Consider the following 20,340-nt stretch of genomic DNA (forward strand, 5'->3'; position numbering starts at 1 on the left):
CCACTTCCTGTACTGTGTTTAGGGCCCTGCTAAACGCTTTACTGCCCTCTGATAAGGCAGGGCTGGTGTGTCACTGCCATGGTTACCAAGGAGCCATCTTTAGGCATCTTATCTCCTGCTGCTGCAGGGTTTATAATGAACAGCGGCCCCTGGTGGACAGCAGAGGGACTACCATTCCCTTGTTTATCTGCAGCCGAAGCCCACCAAAGGCCGGATGCGCATCCACTGCCTGGAGAACGTGGACAAAGCCCTGCAGTTCCTGAAGGAGCAGCGGGTCCACCTGGAGAACATGGGATCCCATGACATCGTCGACGGCAACCACCGACTCACTCTGGGCCTCATCTGGACCATCATCCTGCGCTTCCAGGTAACAGAGCCACGCCCCATCAGGCCGCCAGCAGGCGGAGGTGAGACAGGTGGCCCTGACGCTTCTGCTGTTCCGCTGTCAGATCCAGGACATCAGTGTTGAGACTGAAGACAATAAGGAGAAGCGATCGGCCAAGGACGCCCTGCTCCTGTGGTGCCAGATGAAGACGGCCGGGTGAGTCTCCGTCTGCGCAGGTAACCAGGTGATGCTGCTGGACCAGACCGTCTCTGACCTCAGCTGTTCCTCTGCAGTTATTCCAATGTCAACATCCACAACTTCACCACCAGCTGGAGAGACGGCATGGCCTTCAACGCCCTCATCCACAAACACAGGTAACCTCCTCCTCCTGGACACCTGGACAGGTGTGGTACAGGTGTGTTGTGAAAAACCTGTCTGGTGTTTTAGACCTGACCTGATCGACTTCGACAAGCTGAAGAAGTCCAACGCTCACTACAACTTGCAGAATGCGTTCAACCTGGCGGAGCAGCACCTGGGCCTCACCAAGCTGCTGGACCCGGAAGGTTCTGACCCGTCTGACCGTCAGGCAACAATCAGTTACCTGGCTGAACGTCGCTCACCCGGGGCTGGTGTGTCTGTCTGCAGATATCAGCGTGGACCATCCTGATGAGAAGTCTGTCATCACCTACGTGGTCACCTACTACCACTACTTCTCCAAGATGAAGGCGCTGAAGGTGGAGGGCAAACGCATCGGGAAGGTAGGAGCCTGTCCTGCTGCCGTGACGTTCAACTAACGCAGGGGCGTCAGACTCATGTTGGTTTAGGGGTCGCATGCAGCTTAATCTGATCTGCAGGGGAACACACAAGTAAACTCATTGCAAGATTAAATGTAACCAATAAAAGTGGACTTGTTGTTGATTTTTATATTAAACGAATTTCACTTTTACAAAATATATTATGGATAATCTCAGTTTTTAAGAAAGGTATCTGCAATTTCAACAATACTTTTACTCAGTTAAGCATTTATTTAAGTGCATTAGAACTGATCTCAGTGATTGTACAATGTTGCAAAACATTTATTCACAGTTTTTGGAACTTAAAAACACTGACCTGCATCACAAAATACAACAGACAGAAACTAAGAAAAGATTTAAAATAAATTTTCAACATCTGGGAAGCAATTTGAACAAATTATCTGGCTTCACACCTTTGAAATCTTAAGTGTCAGCTGTTTTAAACAGACATTTGATTAAGTACATTTGTTGATGCATAAAATGCATATAGAAAAACTTGCATACATGACATGTATGTATGTTAGCATGCACGAGAAATATGAGGTTACCAGGGCCAAAATAAAAAGCTGGTAAAGCATAGAATCGAACTTTACGGAACCTGAAGCTCAGTGCTGCCATCTGCTGTTAGTTCCGCTGCAGTGTTGCATCATGTTGTGTGCTCTGAATAAAACACAGCGCCCCTCGTGGACAGTATAGGAACTGCAGATTTTCAATTAAACAAAGTATATGTTTTTTCATGAATAATGATAATGCATTTAGCCCCCGGGCCGGACTAAATCGTTCGGCGGGCCGGTTCCAGCCCGCGGGCCGTACGTTTGACACCCCTGAACTAACGCCTGTATACGAACCAAAGCAAACCGGTACTTAGCAATTTTATTTTTCCAAGGACCAATGGCCTCAGGGTTTTAACTGCTGCAAGAACTCTGGACTTTATGTCTGGAACTCTTTTCCTAAGAAAATACTTTTGGACATAAAGAACGTTGGACATGAAGTCCAAAGAATGTGGACAAAGTTTTGAACAAGTTTTCCATGATAAATAACAAGTTTGCTTTCCAAAAGTAACATCGGACTTTAGACAAACAAAATGATCCAGGATTTAAGGTCCAGACGTGTTCTGGGAACTGACTGGAGTAGATTTGGCCAATTATCCAGTAACTGTAAGAATCAGTTACATCTTTCCATCTGAACAAAACAAACAGGTGTGTTGAGTCTAGAAAACACCTTTGAGACGTCTGAAGGTTCTGGTCCAGACGGGTCACCCAGAGGCAGGTCTGGATCCAGTCCACTCTCCTGTTTCCTGCTGCTTCAGAAGGAAACCTTGGGAACCGTCGTCATGGTGAACATGTTGCTAGTTTCCAGGCACTTTGTAAGGCTTCAGGGGGCGTCTGGTCAGAATATTGACCTCACTGCCCAAACTGACCCTTCACTGTTCATAAACCTGAGGGCTCTTCAACCAGGTGAGCTAAGGACAGAACCCGACCAATCAGAGATGAGCAGGTACTCGCCAACTCCCTGACCGGTACCAAGGTCCTGGTTCCTTCAGGTCAGATTTCTGTGAATCCGGTTCCGGTCTGCTGTCAGTTGACCTGAGTCATCTTTGTTGTCCAGGTTCTGGACAACGCCATCGAGACGGAGAAGATGATCGAGAAGTACGAGTCTCTGGCGTCGGACCTGCTGGAGTGGATCGAGCAGACCATCATCATCCTCAACAACAGGAAGTTCGCCAACTCGCTGGTGGGCGTCCAGCAGCAGCTGCAGGCCTTCAACACGTACCGCACCGTGGAGAAACCGCCCAAGTGAGTGGCAGGTCCTCCATGTGTCCTCAGCTCCAGGTAACTCCACCTGTTCAGACGTTGATTTTGTTGTCCTCTCAGGTTCACAGAGAAGGGGAACCTGGAGGTTCTGCTCTTCACCATCCAGAGCAAGATGAGGGCCAACAACCAGAAGGTCTACATGCCCCGGGAGGGGAAGCTCATCTCAGACATCAACAAGGTGAGCACCGCCCACCGCCGTTCTCTGAAACGTCGTCCAGATTTAGAGTGTTGGTCTGCTCCTCCCATCAGGCCTGGGAGCGCCTGGAGAAGGCGGAGCATGAGCGGGAGCTGGCTCTTCGGACGGAGCTGATCCGCCAGGAGAAGCTGGAGCAGCTGGCCAGACGCTTCGACCGCAAGGCCGCCATGAGGGAGACGTGGCTCAGTGAAAACCAGAGGCTGGTGTCTCAGGTGAGCAGTGCTCTGCAGCAGTTCACCTTTAGCTCACCTGTCCTGCCTTCCTCACTCGCCCTCCCCTCTGACTCCAGGACAACTTTGGCTTCGACCTCCAAGCCGTGGAGGCGGCCACCAAGAAGCACGAGGCCATCGAGACGGACATCGCCGCGTATGAGGAACGTGTTCAGGCTGTGGTCGCCGTGGCGAAGGAGCTGGAGGCGGAGCGTTACCACGACATCAAGCGCATCACGGCCAGAAAGGACAACGTGATCCGGCTGTGGGAATACCTGCTGGAGCTGCTGAAGGCCCGGCGGCACCGGCTGGAGATGAACCTGGGCCTGCAGAGGGTCTTCCAGGAGATGCTCTACATCATGGACTGGATGGACGAGATGAAGGCAGGCAGAGGAACCCACCTTCATCCCCGGACGAGGATCCCAGCTCTAACCCCGGTCTGTCTTCCAGATGCTGCTGCTGTCTCAGGACTATGGGAAGCACCTGCTGGGCGTGGAAGACCTGCTGCAGAAACACGCGCTGGTGGAGGCCGACATCGCCATCCAGGCCGACAGGGTGAAGGCCGTCGTCAACAACGCCAACAAGTACTCAGTGACCGACAGCGGTGAGCAGCTCACCTTCACCATGAGCGCCACCTGGAGGAGAACAGCTACTTAAACTAGAACAATTGCTGTTCTTTCCAAAGCAGCTTTGAGAAAACTGGTCTGCAGAATGAACACAGCCACAGACAGTTGTTCTGCCGTCAGTCTGGGGGATTCTTCTGCCCTGTTTTCGTCCGAAAGCACGACTTCATGTCTTAAAGCTTGTAACGCTCGTACTCCAAACTTCTGCTCTCAAATATTCACTCTCCTCTCTCAAACCTCGGATCAGATCTCAGCCAATAGAATCCAAGTGTTGTACCGGCTGCGTTTGTTTCCTTCTAGTGGCTGAGCAATGTGGCTGTGTCTGTCTATCCTTTATCAATGTAGGAACAATCTAGACGGATAGATATCAATAGAAAACCCATCAAAGTGATAAAAATCAGCAGCCATTGTTTTGACTCTTTAAAGTGTAACTGACCTCTGAACCCGGCCCTGGCAGAGACGCGCTGAGGGATGTGATCAGGACGAAGGGACGTTTGTCAACTTATCCGCTGTTCATCGGTTTTTCAGATTCCTCTGACTTTTTTCCAAAACAGTAACTAATAATACATTTAGCAGCTCCTATTCTGTGTTGTGTAATGCAGGGCGAGGAAACAGTTGGCTCTAAGCTTCTGGTTGGTTTATGTCGTCATAGCAACGACCAGCAACTAACATAGCAACTGTGATGACAGCTGGGTACAAACACCAACTGTGGACATGTAGAACATGTACCTGGTCACACTTTCAGCAACATGTTGTGGAGACTTTTATGGTGACAGGTTCTGCAGCCTGTCTGTCCTGAGCGAGTGGCTATTAGCAGCTATTAGCAGCTATTAGCAGCTATTAGCAGCTATTAGCAGCTATTAGCAGCTATTAGCAGCTATTAGCAGCTATTTGTTCAACACCAAACCTTCACCAGTAGTCAGAGCAGAGCAGACCCGTTTCACTCTGTGTCCACATTGCAAATAAATCACATAAAGCCGAGTAGCTATCAATCAATGCTCGCCAGTCGCCATGGCAACCCTTGCTACTTCAAATTCTGACTTTCGATGGGCGGGCGGGGAGGGAGGGAGCGCTGACTCGCCCACTAGAAGGAAACAAACGCACCCAGTATAACTCTTGCATTCTATTGGCTGAGAGGTTGCCAGGCAACAGCAGAAAAGGTTTGCAAGAGGAGATTTGATCCGAGCAGAGAGACGGGTTTTGAGCGCAAGGAGAAAGGTTTGAGAGATTGAATTTTTGAGAGAGCAGAAGTTTGCAGTTCAAGCATTAAAAGTTTTGAAAAGAAAAGCATGACGTCCTGCTTTCAAAATGAAAATGTGTGCCTTGGAATCATGGCAGAAAAGAGTCAGTGAAAACGTTTCACATGAGCCCAAGAGGAAGGTGACAGAAAACCGTAATGCCCTGCAGACAGCTGTGGCTTTGTTTTGATCCATAAATTAGTCGTGTAGAGTGAAATTTGTGCCAGCAGCAGCTTTCTGCTTGTGAGAAACTGTTGAAGTTTGAAAAGCATCAGTTACCAGACTGCACTCTGTAAAACTGAAAATGACCAAAAGTTAGCATATAACTTAAACTGTGATTTTAGAAAAACGGATATCAAAAAGTTGAATCATCTGAAGGCAGTGGTCTGGCCTGTGACTTGCTTAAAAGCTGAAAGAAGTTTCTTCGTTGAAGTCGGTGGAGTACCAAGCTGCCAAAGTGCACAAAGTTTTTGCTGAATTCTGAAGATTTTCAATCCATTTCAGTGGGGATGAAATTTGCATTATAGATGAAATATTTCAAAACTTGCAGTAGCAGGCGTATATAAATATATATATATAAGTTAAATTTAAGACTTTTTAATTCTTTTTTTTTTAATACCGCCTGAAATTAAATTTAAGACCAACTTCACAACACAAATACAAACAAAACTAGTGACAATTTTACACAGAAGTAAAAATATCATAACTTTTTGGTCCAATGTAAAAGTTAACATTTCTGAAACTGACCGTGACCCCAGCTGACCGTGACCCCAGCTGACCGTGACCCCGGCTGACCTCACCGTGACCTCGGCTGACCTCACCGTGACCCTGGCTGACCGTGACCCCAGCTGACCCTGACCCCAGCTGACCGTGACCCCGGCTGTGTTTCTCTGAGCCGCCATCAGCTGCTGAACTGCAGCAGCCCCTCGTTGAAGTTTTAAACACTGCAGTTGACCTTAACTAAGTGGATTTTGGTGCAAAGAACTGATTGAAAGTCGATTTATTCACTGCATGTTTGTCTGTTAAGGTTGAGATGAAACACAATCAGATGATTTATTATCCTCGATAATAACTCAAATAGTCCAAATAGTTTGGATGTATTTTTATTTCTTCTTACAGAAAGTTTCTGTTTATATCACATGTTTGTGGTGCCTTTCTGTACTAAAGAAAAAGATATAAAACTTCAGATATTTCACAACGAGAATAGATAAGTATATGTAAATATTCTCTGGACTTTCTAAGTATACTCTACATTTGTAAAAGTAATGAGTACGCCACAGTTTCTAAGTAATAAACACTAAATGTTCCTGTCCTGGAAGAATTTCTTTCTGGATTCTAAGTTGGTCCTGATTCTGATCGGATTGGTGCGTTTGATTTATGGACTGGGACATTTTACACAGGTGGTCTACAGACATAAAGATGCTGCTGCAGCTGGACAACAATAACCTGCTTATCGTTTACTGACCTTAAAATAAAAACCGGGAAAACAATTTCCCTCTCTCTCCCTCTGTTTCTCCCTCTCTCTTTCTCTCTCTCTCTCTCCCTCCCTCTCCCTCCGTTTCTCCCTCTCTCTTTTTCTCTCTCTCTCTCTCCCTCCCCCTCTCTTTCTCCCTCTCTCTCTCTCCCTCCCTCTCCCTCCGTTTCTCCCTCTCTCTTTCTCTCTCTCTCTCCCTCCCTCTCCCTCCGTTTCTCTCTCTTTATCTCTCCCCCTCTCTCTCTCAGTAAAGCTGTCCTAGTCCAATCATCGCAGCCCTCAGTTCATCACCAAGCTGCCCTCCGGTCATGACGACCTGCTGAAGCAGATCCATTTTCCTGGAGGAATTTTAATAATTTTAATAATAATCCTGGAAGAATCTCTTCATCCACTGACTGAAGCGCGTTCAGCTCTGATTAAGAGGCTGAGAAATGAGCATTAGATCCTTTTGGCTGATCATTGAGAGGTTCATCACACAAGCTGAAACCAGATTCCTGATGAAAACACTTTGTCTGTTCTCCAGGCTACAAGCCCTGTGATCCTCAGATCATCCAGGACCGGGTGGCCCACTTGGAGTTCTGCTACCAGGAGCTGACCCAGCTGGCCGCTGAGCGCCGTGCACGTCTCGAGGAATCTCGCCGACTCTGGAAGTTCTTCTGGGAAATGGCAGAGGAAGAGGGATGGATCCGGGAGAAGGAGCAGATCCTGTCCTCTATGGAGCACGGCAAGGACCTGACCGGGGCGGTGCGCCTCCTGAGCCAGCAGCGGGCCCTGGAGGACGAGATGAGTGGCCGGGCCGGACACCTGCAGCACACCATAGCCGAGGGCCAGGCCATGGTGGATGCGGGTCACTTTGGTGCTGCCAAGATCCAGGAGCGAATCTCAGACCTGCAGGCTCAGTGGGTGGCGCTGGAGCAGCTTGCTGCAGCAAGAAAGAAGAGACTGGAGGAAGCTCTGGCCATGCACCAGTTCCAGGCCGATGCGGATGATGTGGATGCGTGGACACTGGACGCTCTGCGCATCGTCTCTAGTGGAGAGACGGGCCATGATGAGTTCTCCACCCAGGCTCTGGTCAGGAAGCACAAGGACGCTGCAGCAGAGGTGGCCAGCTACCGTTCGGTCATCGACTCTCTGCATGAGCAGGTCGCCCTGCTGCCCAAAGAGGAGGCGCAGTCGGAGGACGTGCAGGGCCGCCTCGCTGGCATCGAGGAGCGCTACAAGGAAGTGTCCGAGCTCACGAAGCTGAGGAAGCAGGCGCTCCAGGATGCACTGGCTCTCTACAAGATGATGAGTGAGGCTGACGCCTGCGAGGTTTGGATCGACGAGAAGGAGCAGTGGTTGAACAGCATGGAGATTCCTGAGAAACTGGAGGACCTGGAGGTGATACAGCACAGGTAACAGCTGAGGGACTGCATGCATCCTGGATGTCTGTCAGGCTGTACAGATCTGATGTGGATCTCTCTGCAGGTTTGAGAATCTGGAGCCAGAGATGAACAACCAAGCGTCTCGCGTTGCTGTGGTGAACCAGATCGCCCGACAGCTGATCCACAGCGGCCATCCGAGCGAGACAAACATCAAGACTCAGCAGGATAAACTGAACAACAGGTACACATGGCCCGCTGGGAAAGAAAGAACCTTAAAGGTACTGTGCAGACCTGAATCTGACCCTCTGTCTGCAGGTGGAGCCAGTTCCGAGACCTGGTGGACCAGAAGAAGGAGTCCCTGAGCTCTGCTCTGGGTGTACAGAACTATCATCTCGACTGCAATGAGACCAAATCCTGGATCAAAGAAAAGACCAAACTGATCGAGTCCACCCAGGAGCTGGGCAATGACCTCACCGGAGTCATGGCTCTGCAGAGGAAGCTGACCGGCATGGAGCGAGACTTGGTGGCCATCGAAGACAAGCTGGGTGACCTGCGGGGTGAAGCCCAGAGGCTGGCTGAGGAGCATCCTGACCAGGCCGGCGCCATCACAGACCGGCTGGCTGAGATCACTGCCGTCTGGGACGAAATGAAGAATACTCTGAAAACACGAGAGGAGTCCCTGGGCGAAGCCAGGAAGCTGCAGCAGTTCCTGCGGGAGCTGGACGACTTCCAGTCGTGGCTGTCCCGCACGCAGACGGCCATCGCCTCGGAGGACATGCCCAACACGCTGTCTGAGGCCGAGAAGCTGATGGCGCAACACGAAAGCATCAAAAACGAGATCCACAACTACGAGGAGGACTACCAGAAGATGAGAGACATGGGGGAGATGGTGACCCGGGGCCAGGTGGACGCCCAGTACATGTTCCTGCGGCAGCGGCTGCAGGCGCTCGACACCGGCTGGAACGAGCTGCTCAAGATGTGGGAGAACCGGCAGAACCTGCTGGCCCAGTCGCACGCTTACCAGCTGTTCCTGAGGGACACCAAGCAGGCCGAGGCCTTCCTCAACAACCAGGTAAGTCCAGACCCCAGAACCAGGACCTGTGAGCCCTGAGCGTCACAGAACAGCCTCCAGACTTCCAGCTTATCCTCTCTGCAGGAGTACGTGCTGGCCCACACAGAGTTGCCCACCACCCTGCAGGGCGCCGAGGGCGCCATCAAGAAGCAGGAGGACTTCATGACCACGATGGACGCCAACGAGGAGAAGATCAACGGTGTGGTGGAGGCAGGCAGGAGGCTGGCCGGTGATGGGAACATCAACGCTGAGCGGATCCTGGAGAGAGTGGCCTCCATCGACGACAGGTAGCTTCAGAGCTACATCCAGTTTAACGGACCCAACATGGCTTCTGTAGCATCAGCAGCTTGAGGAGTCTGTGCTCAGCAGCTGGACTGTGAGGGTGCTGCCTTCATGCTCTAGACTGCAGAGTTTCTGCTTTTTGTGAAGTTTTGGTTCACATGGAGCCTGTTTGTAGAGCTACCTGCTGTTTCTTCTTGTTCCAGGCACAAGAAGAACAGGGAGGCAGCAGTGGAGCTGCTGATGAGACTGAAGGACAACCGCGATCTTCAGAAGTTCCTGCAGGACTGCCAGGAGGTCAGCGCGTCAGAAGCACATTTTAACCCAACACTTCCAGAGAACTGGCTCAGAAAGTGTGAGACGGACCAAAAGGTTCCAGAGGATGAGGTTCTGTTGGGTCTCTTTGCAGCTGTCTTTATGGATCAGTGAGAAGATGCTGACGGCTCAGGACATGACCTACGACGAGGCCAGGAACCTGCACAGCAAATGGCTGAAGCACCAGGCCTTCATGGCCGAGCTGCAGTCCAACAAGGAGTGGCTGGACAAGATCCAGAAGGTACTGAAGTTCAGACAGCTGAATCATCATTTTACTCCCACTGAAACTATTCTGAATGTTCTCAGTATCTCAGACTCCATGGAGGTTTTTCTCATTTCTAGTGATTTTCCATCAACAATCCTCTTCATGTAAACAAATGTTCCTCTCATCACTGTAGACGGCAAGGTCAGCCTCTCCTTGGACCCGTAGAGGTCAAGGTCAAATATTACCATCACAACCTCAACCAGTAACACCAGAGCCAAGGGGGGTTATCCAAAGTACAGCTGGTCCCTCTGTTCATCCCATCCTGATGGGCCAACAGATCAAAATGGCTTCTGACAGTAGTTTGTAGTTCTCCTCTGTCTGAGCGACGCCCTAAAGACGGCGCCCCCTAGTGTGTCATTTCCTTTAACCATAGCTTTGCGCATGTGTGCTCTGTGTGTTTGCATGTATGTTTATACGAACATGCAAACAGCTTAAACAGAGAAAAACCCAGAATTATTTATTCTTAACATTCCCAATTCTCAGAATAACTTGTTGAATATCACAAATAAGGCTAATCCTGTTAGCTAGTCCACTAGCCCTGCTATGTAGTGGACAGATCTCATCTGCTTGGTTCCTCCTGATGTCAGGATGGGACGCTGCTGGTGTCAGAGAAGCCAGAGACGGAGGCGGTGGTGAAGGAGAAGCTGGAGTCACTCCACACCTTGTGGGAGAAGCTTGAGTCCACCACTCAGACCAAAGCTCAGGGTCTGTTTGACGCCAACAAGGCCGAGCTGCTTACACAGAGCTGTGCCGACTTGGACAAGTGGCTGGGCAGCCTGGAGGGCCAGATCCAGTCCGACGACTACGGCAAAGACCTGACATCTGTCAACATACTTCTGAAGAAACAGCAGGTAGCTGCCGGATGTGACTATGAGTGTCATCTCCTGGTGAGGGCAGGGGATTGATGTCTGCCTCCTGCTCAGATGCTGGAGAACCAGGTGGATGTGCGCCAGAGGGAGGTGGTGGAGTTGCAGAGCCAAGTGAAGGCCCTTGGTCAAGAGGTGAAGGACACAGATGAGGTGGACGGGAGGCGACAGGTGGTGGAGAAGAAGTTCCAGGAGCTGCTGGAGCCGCTGCGGCGTCGCAGGGACTTCCTGGTGGCGTCCAGAGAGGTCCACCAGTTCAACCGTGACGTGGAGGATGAGATTGTACGTACACAAACAGACTCCTCCTCCAGAGGTTTACAACTGACCCCGTCCCCTGACGGTACCCCCCACCTGCTCCTCTCACTGGTGTCCTTCCTTCCTGCAGCTCTGGACCCAGGAGAGGATGCCAGTGGCCACATCCACTGAGCATGGACACAACCTGCAGACAGTCCAGCTGCTCATCAAGAAGAACCAGGTGACTTCTTCTTCTCCTGAGCTTCTGGAGTTTCCTAGCTGCTCCCTGACCTGTCCGGTTGATGTGTCCTCAGACGCTGCAGAAGGAGATCCAGGGCCATCAGCCTCGCATCAACGACATCTTGGAGCGCAGCCGCAGCCTGCTGCAGGACGGGTCCTCCAACACCGACTTGATCCGGCAGCGCCTGGCCGACCTGCAGCAGCTGTGGAAGGAGCTGATGGAGGAGGTGGAGCGGCGGCACGGCCGACTGGAGGAGGCCCACAAAGCTCAGCAGTACTACTTTGACGCCGCTGAGGCCGAGGCTTGGATGAGTGAACAGGAGCTCTACATGATGTCGGAGGAGAAAGCCAAGGTGAGTGGGGCGAACTGCTCAGCCTGGAAAGTTCCTGAAGTCACTTGTCAACTGTCCCGTGTTGCGGTCAGGACGAGCAGAGTGCCGTCACCATGCTGAAGAAGCATCAGATCATGGAGCAGGCTGTGGAGGACTACGCAGAGACCGTCCACCAGCTGTCCAAGACCAGCCGAGGACTAGTGGCCGCCGGACACCCTGAGAGGTTGTCACTGCTCCTGTTTTTATTGTTCTGCAACATTCCTGGGTGGAAACCTGAAGAACATGCAGCTTTTGGCTGAAGGTTCGCCCTCATTTATCAGAACAGGTCCGGAAAGCTGTTGTTCAGGCTCTCAGAAAATAGAGGAGTCTCCTGATGTGAATTTTACTAGACAGGAACTGGTTCTCAGCAGGGCTTTTATTGTGAAAAATCTGCATGCCAGTTGCCTTCTAATCCAGTTCCTTTGTTTGTCTGTCAGCGAGCGGATCAGCATGCGCCAGTCTCAGGTGGACAAGCTGTACGCCGGCCTGAAGGACCTGTCTGAGGAGAGGCGGGGCAAGCTGGACGAGAGGCTCCGCCTCTTCCAGCTCAACAGGGAGGTGGACGACCTGGAGCAGTGGATCGCGGAACGGGAGGTGGTGGCCGGGTCTCACGAGCTGGGCCAGGACTACGAACATGTCACGGTGAGTCCCTGTCGTCACGCGGTCTGTACCTGAATCTCCTGGACTGGAGGCGAGACGACCAACGCTTGGTGGCTTCAGATGCTGCAGGAACGATTCCGGGAGTTTGCACGGGACACCGGGAACATCGGGCAGGAGAGAGTGGACGCCGTGAATCGGCTGGCGGACGAGCTAATCAACGCTGGGCATGGCGACGCAGCTACGGTGGCGGAGTGGAAGGACGGGCTGAACGAGGCGTGGGCCGACCTGCTGGAGCTCATCGACACTCGGACGCAGATCCTCGCCGCCTCCTTCGAGCTCCACAAGTTCTACCATGACGCCAAGGAGATCCTGGGTCGCATCGCCGACAAGCAGAAGAAGCTACCGGAGGAGGTCGGCCGGGACCAGAACACAGTGGAGACGCTGCAGAGGATGCACAACACCTTCGAACACGACATCCAGGCGCTGGGGACACAGGTAACACGGCTGACAGTCCCTCCAGCCAGAGTGTCTGCTGTCAGGATGCTCGGCTGAAGAAGGGAAACAGCAGTGTAATGGTCTGGTTGCAGGTGAGGCAGCTTCAGGAGGACGCCGCGCGCCTGCAGTCAGCATACGCCGGAGACAAAGCCGACGACATCCAGCGGCGGGAGGGTGAAGTGCTGGAGGCGTGGAGGAGCCTGCTGGAGGCCTGCGACGGACGCAGGCTCCGCCTCCTCGACACCGGGGACAAGTTCCGGTTCTTCAGCATGGTCCGCGACCTGATGCTCTGGATGGACGACGTGATCCGGCTCATCGAGGCCCAGGAGAAGCCCAGGTAGGCCCGGCTGCTGCCACCGCCGCCCAGCCGGCGTCAGGAGTCAAACTGACAGGGATGTTTGTGGTTCCAGAGACGTTTCCTCCGTGGAGCTGCTGATGAACAACCATCAGGGCATCAAGGCGGAGATCGACGCCCGCAACGACAGCTTCACCGCCTGCATCGAGCTGGGCAAGGCGCTGCTGGCCCGCAAGCACTTCGCCTCAGAGGAGGTGAGCCAAGAGGAAACGGAGGGTGGGTGGCTGAGGGAGAACCGAGGAGTAGGGGAACCTTCGAGACGGTTCTGGATTCCTCTCCAGACTGATGGACGTCAGACTCTTTAGGATCCGGTCTTAAAGTTCGGCTGCTTTGTGCTGTCGGACTGGTTCTAAAAATAAGGTTTCAGCTGATATGTGTCTTATCTAGGGGCAGCCTGGGGGTTCTGGTTCTGGTGGGTCCGGGCTGAGCTGTGTTCTGTGTTTCCTGTGGTCCAGATCAAGGAGAAGCTGCTGCAGCTCACCGACAAGAGGAAGGAGATGATCGACAAATGGGAGGACCGCTGGGAGTGGCTCCGCCTCAGTAAGACACTTCCTGTTTACCCCGCCGTGGCAGCCAATCAGGGCCACCCTAACCCTCCTGCTCCTCCCCAGTCCTGGAGGTGCACCAGTTCTCGCGGGACGCGGGCGTGGCCGAGGCCTGGCTGCTGGGCCAGGAGCCGTACCTGTCCAGCCGGGAGATGGGCCAGAGCGTGGACGAGGTGGAGAAGCTCATCAAGCGCCACGAGGCCTTCGAGAAGTCCGCCGCCACCTGGGAGGAGCGCTTCTCCGCCCTGGAGCGGCTGACCACGGTGAGCAGGGCGGCGGGCGGGCGGGGTCCTGCCCGGTCCGGTTCCACTGGCGCTGACGGCCCAGTTCTGCTTCCAGATGGAGCTGCTGGAGGTCAGGAGGCAGCAGGAGGAAGAGGAGAGGATGAGGAAGCCACCGGATCCAGAACCGGTTCTGATCCAGCAAGACGGACCCCAGCAGCAAAGGTGAGCCTCCAGAACCAGTCACACCCACAAAGCAGACCGGAAGCACACAAGACCGGGTCAAACCAGAACTTGGACACGGGTGACATCAGAGCTAGTTTCCGACCAATCAGAGAGCAGAGGGACACGCCCACTCTTTCTCACCTCCAGATGGTTCTGGAGAACCTGGAGCAGCAGCCAGGGCCGCCGGCTGCCAGCTCCCCTTGACTCTGTGTGACACGTTGCATAACTACGACTAGCTGTTCTGTAACTCACTTCCTGAAAGCAACGGCCAAAATATACATCCAGTTATTCAGACCTGCAGTTATATTTGTTAATTTCATTTAGGAGAACAGGAGGAGTTGGGAGGGAAAGTGGCAGCAGGTCTCTGTAACTGACCTGCCAGCTACAGCAGGATGCTCTCTGTTCAACCCGCCAGGAGCCGGGATTTATTTAAAAATCCCATTATTGTTTAAACAAACTAAACAATAAGAATATAAACACTGACAGTTATAGAATGTTGAATAATTATGCTCAAAATTGCATAAATATTAGGACATACTTGCAGAAATCTAAGAATCAAATGTTTCTGATCTCTGTCTTTAAACGCAAAATTAATCTACTCAATAAGTAGCAATAATAACATCACTCAAATAAAAGAAAAAGGGACAGTGCCGTAAAAGTACTCCAAGTACCCCCCCACACACCTCGGACTGGGCCAGTACTCATTTACTTGAGTACCAGTTACTCAAGTAATGGAACTAGTACTACCTAGATTTGAACATAGATAACAGCAATACTAGTTTCCTATTCTTGCTAACAAGTTTAACGTGTTATATCGGCACTAGCTAGTCATCATGTAGCTAACATGGTAGCTAACACTAGCTAGTCATCATGTAGCTAACATGGTAGCTAACACTAGCTAGTCATCATGTAGCTAAGATGGTAGCTAACACTAGCTAGTCATTGTGTAACTAACATGGTAGCTAACACTAGCTAGTGATCGTGTAGCTAACATGGTAGCTAACACTAGCTAGTCATCGTGTAGCTAAGATGGTAGCTAACACTAGCTAGTCATCGTGTAGCTAAGATGGTAGCTAACACTAGCTAGTTTTCATGTAGCTAAGCTGGTTTTTCCTTTGCTGGTTTGCGGCCATGATTCTAACACAGCTGTCTCTGCGCAGCAGCAGGTCTCCTTCGCTGCCAGGAGTAAAACCGGGCGTCTAAGCGCTCATGTTGCGTTTAAAGGCAGCGCTATGACATGTTAGCGATGGATTAAAGGGAACCACGACTAGTTATAAAAATAGACCTTATTTGGGAAGGAGATGAGGAATATATAACACAGGTGATGCCCCCCAACGTCTGCCTAGGCCGCCGGCCTGAGAGATTCTGTGAGGTTCTGCTGCTCCCGGGTCCAGATGGTTCTGACCCGGTTGTGTCCTCGGTGTGAGTGTTTAACTGGGGTCTGTGTTGGTCCTGCAGCGCCGTGACCCAGAACGGACTCCCATCGGATCGGGACCAGGACTCTCCTCAGGTCAGTTCTGCTGCTCTGCCTGCAGGTGGGCGCCGCTCCCGCTGGTCGAACCGACCCGGTTCCGGTACCAGAACATTCAGAACACTTAAGGCTAGACATTTTATTCTGGATTGTTTCAGATTCAGTACTTAATGAAACATTAATAATTAATAAGATTTATTTATGGAGCCACATTACTAAAACCATTTCTGTAAAACTTCCGGTCCAGAACCGCCTGGATGTAACAAGAATAAACCCGATTTATGCTCCGTGTTGCTCAGGAAGATCCAGCCAGAACCGCAATAAGGGATCAATCAGATGGTTCTGATCCAGTTCTCAGTTTTCGTCCAGCAGTTAAATCAGATTAAAGTCATGGGGTTCAGTTTTCACACTAGTCAGGAATGTGTTCTAACCCGGTTCTGTCCGATCCGGACCGGCAGGACGCCGTGGAAGGCGGCGGCCTGGTGAACGGCATGGTGGAGCGCGGCTCCAAGGACCCGAGCCCCGCCCCCTCGCCGACCTCGGCCAGGAAGTCAGGCGGCAGCCAGTCGGCCACGCTGCCGGCCCTCAGCCAGGAGGCGCCGGCGCTGCTGGAGGGGCCGCTGCACCGCAAGCACGAGTGGGAGGGGCCTAACAAGAAGGCGTCCAACAGGTGAGGCCCGCCGCCACAGGCCCCGCCCCCAGGCTCTGCCCCCCGTGACTCCTGCACTCTGTGTTTGGCAGGTCCTGGCACCACGTGTACTGTGTGATTCGCGTCGGGGAGCTGAGCTTCTACAAGGACGGCAAGGCGGCGGCCCAGGGCGCCCCGTACCACGGGGAGGCGCCCGTCGGCCTGAAGGACGTCACCTGTGACGTCGCCTCTGACTACAAGAAGAAGAAACACGTCTTCAAGCTCAGGTGAGGACTGGTCCAGAACCGGTCCAGGACCGGACCGTCATCATAGGACAGCCTGACTGTCCAACGTGTCCATGTGAGAGGTCCAATGGGGTTCTGACAGAACCGACATTCACCAGACGACCTTTAACCTGCAAAGACCGGTTCAAACTGGTACCAAAGAGCTTAGGCCAGTGTGAACTGGTTCTGAACCGGTTTAAACCAGTATAAACCGGTTCAGAACTGAAGGTCCAAACATCTAAACCCACTTCCTGAATCTAGTTGTTCTTCTCTTCCAGAGTCTCCGATGGGAACGAGTTTCTGTTCCAAGCCAAAGATGAAGTGAGTATCTGCGCTAGAAACAGGAAGCGGACCGGAACCGGTCCAACCAGCCGGCTTTCCAGAACCCAGGAAAAATGTTTGGAGGGTTCTGATTGGTTCTGATGAACATCCGGATCCATCCTCCAGCTGTGGCTCAGTGTGACCCACTGTCCTCTGTCGCCCCCTGTAGGAGGAGATGAGCTCGTGGATCCAGGCCGTGCTGAGCGCCGAGCGCCCCGCCCCCGGCGCCGCCCCGGGCACGCCACCCTCTGGGCGCGCTCAGACGCTCCCGGCCAGCGTGTCGCTGCCCGCCGAGTCGAGTCCGGGGAAACGGGACAAGGAGAAACGCTTCAGCCTGTTCAGCAAGAAGAAACAGTAGAAGAAGAACCACAGGGGGCGCTGGTGGACCCAACCCGACCCGACCGAACTGGACCTGACCGAACCTGACCCGACCGAACCCGACCTGACCGAACCTGATCCGACCCGACCCGACCCGCTTCAGAGCGTTTCCTCTTAGCTCCTGCTTCACTGAGACCCAAACTGCACATCCAGAACTTCCTGAAACATTCATCAGCTGTTCACCTGTTCTACAGAACCGGTCCAGAACATACCCAAGACCAAAATCCCAAACTGGTTTTCCCAAACCGGACCACAGACCAGGATCTAAATCTGGTTCTGCTCAACCAATCCCAGACCCATCACTGGTTCTGGTCCAGAACCAGAGAGGCTGGGATATAAAACTGCTTCTGCTGGACTACCCACCCAGAACCAGGTCCAAACTCTGGTTCTGGGTCCGTCTCTGATCAGAACAGGTCCGCTGATCGGACAAACCAGAACCACCATTAATAAACTCCAGTGGGCTGATGATGTCACTGATGATGTCACAGTGACCGACCAATGGTAGAGGTGGACAGCTGATGAGCGTGTCGCCAGCGTCGACCCGGTTGTTGGTTCCGAATGATTCTGATTGTGATGTGTTCGTCTTTCGAACCCAGATGGCCTTTCTGCCCCCTGACTGGTTGATGGTGGGCCTGCGGGCGCTGTGATTGGTCCGTCTGACCTGGGTGGGACCGGCGGCTTCGGTTCTGATTTTCCTGAACTTGTTTTTGTATTTTCGTTGTTCTTCGGTTCTGAAGGAGAAACTGGACCAACTTTTTACGGCTTTGGAGTTAAACGTTCACCTGCATGCTTCACGTAAGCTCACCTGACCGACCGTCTTCTTCTTCTATGGTTCCGCGCATCGTAACGTAGCGAACATGTATGGAAGTTCGTGTTTCTGCACAATCCAAGCTGCATCGTTAGGAATGGCCTATTTAAAGCTTTTCTCATGTATGAAGCTGCACCTGTTAAAGCTGCCAACTCATTAAAGCTTTTAAACTATGACCTCACTTCCTGTTCTGTGATGTCATTTCATCACTTTTTGATAAATTCAGAACCGTTTTCTTGCTTATTTTTCCATTATTTTAATTCCAAATATTCAGATTTTTTTTTCTCTCACATTTTTCAATTATTTTTCTTAAAAATATTTTCCTTTGTCATATTTGAGTTTTTCCATATAAATTATTATATTGTGACTTTTCTTTCTGATATTAAACATTTTCTCAATAATTCAGCCTTTTTCCCTGGATTTCTTTCCTGTTGAGGTTTTTTCTCAGTTAAACTGAATATTTTCTCCAAACACAAACTTTATAGTATTTCAGGTTTTTGTCTGACTAAACAAGTTCAAACAAATTAAAAACATATTTTATAATGTTTCCCTCCCCCCTTTATTTGTGAAATTGTATTTTTTCAAGTCGTTTAAGTTCAAGTTTAAATCTTTGTTTGGTCAATCAGAAGAAAACAAATAGAAAATGAATTTAGTTCAGCAGATCTTGGGGACAGAAACCATTAAACAGGGAAAGCTTGATTTTAAAAAACTCATCAAAATGACTATTCAGTTCCGATATGGTATCAGATCCACTGATGAGCTTGTTCACCATTTTCTGTCAGAACCTACTTTTGTTTTAATATGTTTTATTTATTCCATATTGGATGTTAATTCCTTTATATTTGAGTTTTTATTTTATGTGCTTTACTAAGCAAATTTATTAGCTGTAAACAGGGGCACCGCCAGGAATCTTGGCCCCCTGACAAAACTTTGTTTGGCCCCCCGCAGCTGCTGTTACAATTTATTGGATCTATTTGACCCATAAAAAGTGTCACATTTTTTAACGGCTTCGTCTGCCTTGCTGTCTGTGGTCCAGCACCGAGTCTGTCGCTGGGGGGCCGCACATCGGAAACCTGACGGATCAGTAAATGGCCTCAACATGTCAGTAACGCGTTACTATTTACAATCCAATAATCAGATTAAAGTCATGCATAGTATAATGACCGTACTTCCAGGATGAACACTCACTTTAGCATTTGCCTCACAACTGGCAAGCTAAATACTCTGGTAGTACACACAGGGTACCAGATTCTGATATATTTTATTGGTCAAAAGACATTTGATTATTGGTCAAAATGTATTGATATAAATTGACTGGTAATTGAACTGGTTCTACCTCTTTCTAAAACCAAAGTAGAAAACAGCTCATAAAATACGACTCCGCAGTTTTAAACTCAATACAGCAATTTGACCAACAAAAGTAAAATCTAAACAAGTTTTGTTCTTCTTTAACAACTCTCTACATCAGTGCAACAGTTTGATCTACAAAATAAATAAAAAGTATACTTTACACGCCTAACAGACACCTTAGCTCCTCACTGTTAACTCAGTCTCACTTTTCCAGCTCTGCATTCAGTAACTTACCAAAGATCCATGAAAAACACTGAAGCAAAAAGCCTAAATGTTTTTTTTTTCCTTGTCATTTTCAGCCGCAAACATTTAACTAAAATATCTACAGATATGTGTTTCTGTCTCTGCCTCCCTTTGACTCTCTGCAGCCTGATGTTCCTGCATGGATTCATATATTTACAACAGACACTTTAGTAATGTAGTGTCAGAATGTGAACTAAATATAAAAAGTATGTTTTAATAATACAGAATGAGAATTTAAACAACTTAATTTTCAGATGTATACATTATTATACATCTCAACCCTATTTACTTTATTTTTAAACCTCTCCTCAAGCACTTTTCTTATTGTTTCCTAACCATTAACCTTATGGTGTGGAAATAATGAAAAAAATATTGAAACGTTGAAAGAAATCAACCTGACATCAGTCTTCACCTGTTCTCCTTTCTGGTTTTATTGAAATTAATATAATTTTTATATCTTCACACTCTGAAACGCCAACTGGCTCTCCTATGTCTTCCCTGACCTGCTCCTCTCATAATAAAATAGTTTATTTAAAAATTAAAAACAGTTAATACATATTTCAGTAAACTAAATGAAGATCTCACCAGAGCTTCTTCACCTTTCTTCAACATCATTCTAGCACTGCTGTTCTCCTAAATATCTAAATAATATAATATAATATAATATAATATAATATAATATAATATAATATAATATAATATAATATAATACATGTTAAGTGGTCGTGTATGATCAG

At 50.2% G+C, this 20,340-nt stretch overlaps 1 protein-coding gene across 3 annotated transcripts in view; it reads left to right on the top strand.

The window, feature by feature from the left end:
• Window positions 1-18,191, top strand: part of sptbn1 (spectrin, beta, non-erythrocytic 1) — a 28,883-nt gene extending 10,692 nt beyond the window's left edge. For all 3 annotated transcript variants that reach the window (XM_015017937.1, XM_015017939.1, XM_015017940.1), the window contains 33 exons: window positions 194-367; window positions 450-541; window positions 619-699; window positions 773-888; window positions 971-1,083; window positions 2,728-2,915; window positions 2,994-3,111; window positions 3,183-3,341; window positions 3,419-3,721; window positions 3,789-3,942; window positions 7,197-8,067; window positions 8,141-8,278; window positions 8,353-9,109; window positions 9,194-9,396; window positions 9,595-9,685; window positions 9,798-9,944; window positions 10,556-10,819; window positions 10,892-11,116; window positions 11,220-11,309; window positions 11,383-11,661; window positions 11,733-11,863; window positions 12,117-12,321; window positions 12,400-12,774; window positions 12,867-13,111; window positions 13,185-13,323; window positions 13,585-13,669; window positions 13,741-13,937; window positions 14,014-14,120; window positions 15,579-15,630; window positions 16,050-16,261; window positions 16,333-16,506; window positions 16,782-16,824; window positions 16,994-18,191. In XM_015017937.1, the coding sequence (XP_014873423.1) occupies window positions 194-367; window positions 450-541; window positions 619-699; window positions 773-888; window positions 971-1,083; window positions 2,728-2,915; window positions 2,994-3,111; window positions 3,183-3,341; window positions 3,419-3,721; window positions 3,789-3,942; window positions 7,197-8,067; window positions 8,141-8,278; window positions 8,353-9,109; window positions 9,194-9,396; window positions 9,595-9,685; window positions 9,798-9,944; window positions 10,556-10,819; window positions 10,892-11,116; window positions 11,220-11,309; window positions 11,383-11,661; window positions 11,733-11,863; window positions 12,117-12,321; window positions 12,400-12,774; window positions 12,867-13,111; window positions 13,185-13,323; window positions 13,585-13,669; window positions 13,741-13,937; window positions 14,014-14,120; window positions 15,579-15,630; window positions 16,050-16,261; window positions 16,333-16,506; window positions 16,782-16,824; window positions 16,994-17,182 (6,717 nt within the window). In that variant the 3' untranslated portion in view covers window positions 17,183-18,191. The remainder of the gene's footprint in view (window positions 1-193; window positions 368-449; window positions 542-618; window positions 700-772; window positions 889-970; window positions 1,084-2,727; window positions 2,916-2,993; window positions 3,112-3,182; window positions 3,342-3,418; window positions 3,722-3,788; window positions 3,943-7,196; window positions 8,068-8,140; window positions 8,279-8,352; window positions 9,110-9,193; window positions 9,397-9,594; window positions 9,686-9,797; window positions 9,945-10,555; window positions 10,820-10,891; window positions 11,117-11,219; window positions 11,310-11,382; window positions 11,662-11,732; window positions 11,864-12,116; window positions 12,322-12,399; window positions 12,775-12,866; window positions 13,112-13,184; window positions 13,324-13,584; window positions 13,670-13,740; window positions 13,938-14,013; window positions 14,121-15,578; window positions 15,631-16,049; window positions 16,262-16,332; window positions 16,507-16,781; window positions 16,825-16,993) is intronic.
• The last annotated feature ends 2,149 nt before the right edge of the window (window positions 18,192-20,340 follow it).

This window comes from Poecilia latipinna, unplaced genomic scaffold (genome assembly GCF_001443285.1).
Source record: "Poecilia latipinna isolate Pla-1442-1.1 unplaced genomic scaffold, P_latipinna-1.0 Scaffold2210, whole genome shotgun sequence".
NCBI classification, from domain to species: Eukaryota; Metazoa; Chordata; class Actinopteri; order Cyprinodontiformes; family Poeciliidae; genus Poecilia; species Poecilia latipinna.